At 35.9% G+C, this 2,981-nt stretch overlaps 1 protein-coding gene across 2 annotated transcripts in view; it reads right to left on the reverse strand.

Moving 5' to 3' along the window:
* LOC122090112 (telomere length regulation protein TEL2 homolog) overlaps nucleotides 1-2,981 on the reverse strand; it is a 38,985-nt gene that overhangs the window by 35,020 nt on the left and 984 nt on the right. For both annotated transcript variants that reach the window (XM_042659955.1, XM_042659957.1), the window contains exons 4-6: nucleotides 2,414-2,588; nucleotides 1,675-1,872; nucleotides 1,043-1,203 (exon numbers count right to left, since the gene is read on the reverse strand). In XM_042659955.1, coding sequence (XP_042515889.1) covers nucleotides 1,043-1,203; nucleotides 1,675-1,872; nucleotides 2,414-2,588 — 534 coding nt within the window. The remainder of the gene's footprint in view (nucleotides 1-1,042; nucleotides 1,204-1,674; nucleotides 1,873-2,413; nucleotides 2,589-2,981) is intronic.

The raw sequence follows: 2,981 nt of genomic DNA on the forward strand, positions 1-2,981 counted from the left end.
TTGATAAGTGAGATTTTGTGTAAGTGTTTCCATAATCCTCTTCTGTCCGAAGAAATGATTCATCGAAATAATGAGTCACCCCTTCTCTCCTAATAACTCGAATGAAAGCTCATATTTTCTAATTGCAATATAATTATCAAAATAGCCCCTACATGTGGGTAGTTGTGTCATGTACCTAAAAATTGCTCCAACAAATAAAGAACACACAAATCCCAACAAATGAAACTGAAGTCAACTATAATTGACGCAGTGTGTGCCCCATTACCCAGGCCCTCTTCCCCTGCCCCCAACCCTGGCAAAAAATAAATAAATAAATAAATACTACAGAAATTTCTTGAAAACATAACACCATTTCAGTTTCTTCTCTATTCCTCCTTTCACCCTTGGCTACCAATCATAGTGGCTTGGTAGACAACTAAGTAGCATAAAACAATTCTTCCTCTCAGACTGGGTAAAAATCAATCCTGCAGCCTGACCATGCCGAAACTAAGTTTTTGGAAAAGAAAATGTGAAACCAAGTAAAAAATAAGCAAATAATTGTGTGTAATCAGGATCTGTTGCTCTGCCAGAATGAAGGATTAAAATAAGCGGTTTTCTTTTCAGTTCTAAGTTTAATAGTTTCAAAAATATATGCCATCATAACTTTTTAGAAGAATTAATAATGAATCTCAAATTAGATAATTGCAACCATGGATATTATAGTTATAATCAGCAATATCAACCTAAGCAAATGATTAAAATATTAGAATATGAAGATTGATAGGCCTTATATGACAATATGACATTTTGGAGCTTGAATACTGTAGTGCATGGCATACCCTCAGAAGAAAGAGACGAGAAGAGACAAATAGGAAAAACATGTCTATATATAGAAGGCACATTTCAAACATTCTCTCTCTCATTATTTAAATTGGTAAGAGCAGTTTCACAATCATTGCCAAAATTTTCAGAATTTGATGAAGAAAGCAAAGAACTCGTCATGAAGACAGGACCTTGCACAATCTAGAAGGCATTTCAAATATTTCAGTTTATCTAAGATCACCTGCAAATCCCCGTCGACAGATGCGAGAAAATGTTTCCCCAACAAATAAGAAGGTCCCATCTGAAACACATTGATCCAATGCCACTCCATTATTAAATATTTCAACAGACCTTTCTTCTGCTCCAGCAAGAAGCTGAATGATGACTTGCTTAAAGAACCGACTATGATAGTTGTCAAGTATATACATTGCGGAACAAACAAACAGAAGAACGAATAGAAATGTAACAATAAATCCTTTTTTCCCCAAGTTAAATAGCCAGGAAGACAAAGAATAGAATATGCAACATTAAAAAATCCTATGCTTTAACATGGGTTTGTTAAGCTGCATGTCAGATGAAATGCTATTCAAATTTGTATTATCAGTTGTTGAACTCCAGCACAATACATTTGGTTAGTCAGCCAGCCAACCTTGCTAGCTGGTAGGGGTGGGGAAAGAGAAGTCATGCCTCGCCACCTTCTAGTTAGTCCTTTGCCTACTTCCCAAGGCCCAGAAAAATGGAAAGCATTAAATCTAACATTTACATGGTCCCTGCTATCCCCCCATTAGAGCATCAGGAAATTTCAATTTCTATTACTGAAGAATGGGCATATAACAAGGAGTTAAATTCTTCTCATAAATCATTTTGGGATACTCTGAAGAGAGCGAAGCTGGGGCTCCCAATCGTGCCTTGTCAGGAATAGATGCAACGAGCTGTGCAATCCTAGATATGAAGACCAACATGTCTGGTTTGAGCAGCTTATTAGTAAATTTTTCTGATGAGCAAGAACCACCAAACTCTCTAGCCATCTGCAGCATGCCATTGTTGTTGAGCAAGCATAGCACCAGAATTCTATAAGAAAGAGAGAAAAAAAAAAAAAAAAAAAAAAAACTCAGCAATTGGCCATTATAATTTGGCAAAGCAATATGTCAAAAACCAAAAAGTGCACTACTAGTTCAATCTTTAAGCATTATTGATTCTACTTTCAATTGCACTTACTATTTTGCATTTTCATATGTCTTTTCAATTAATATTTTTATTTTGGGGGGGGATGGGTGGGAGGATGGGGGAGTGGTTAAGTGGATCCAACTTGGTGTAAGACAGACCCTCAATAATACAAAAAGAAAAAGATAAAAAAGTGCTCAAAATTTTATGATATGTTTAATCAACCTCAATAACAGTTTACAAAGCTATGGCTTACACAGTTACTTAAACATTTTAATGAGGACATATTATGATACTAAGGTTCCATCATGTGCCCCTCCCCAAATGTTATCCACATGCCAAACTAAAATCTTCATTCTCAAAAAGAATGAAGTCTCGAAGGGAAAGTAATATATAGAAGGTGCATATACAACAAATATATAGAATATACTAGAAAATAGCCATCTACCTTTCCGCATTTGAGCAGACAACATTAAGACCAGCATCTTTTTCAATTCCATCTTTCAGAATACCAGGAATTATAGCCTGAACAACCTCAGTTGGAGGCCCTTTAACAAAGAAGGAATCATATACATGTGTCCGCGCTGATAAAGGGAAACAAGCTAGCCAGTCCAAGGAAACATCTGCATGTAGAAATAACATTGGGCATGACCAACCACAGGCATATAAAACATGACAATGATAACATTATTCTTTCTCCAACCAGGCTCCAGATATCAACTAGATCATTTCAATCAAGCTTAACAATAAGTTCTCAAACCTGAGGCCATAAAAAATTGGGGGAGTGAGTCACAAAAATAGTTCTATTGAACCTAAGTTTCATCTCCTGTTTTCAACATATAAGCCTGATACAAAAAACCAAAACATCTAGAATATAAGAAGTAAAGAAGCCAGTATTCAGTAGAAAATGGATGGAAAGTCTATATAACAAGGAAACTTCTGCTTAGGACACCAGATTTTCATGTCTCTATGGCATGCAGACCCTTCGGATATCATTTTTTTTTTTTTTGGGGGGG

Source organism: Macadamia integrifolia, chromosome 9 (assembly GCF_013358625.1).
Source record: "Macadamia integrifolia cultivar HAES 741 chromosome 9, SCU_Mint_v3, whole genome shotgun sequence".
NCBI classification, from domain to species: Eukaryota; Viridiplantae; Streptophyta; class Magnoliopsida; order Proteales; family Proteaceae; genus Macadamia; species Macadamia integrifolia.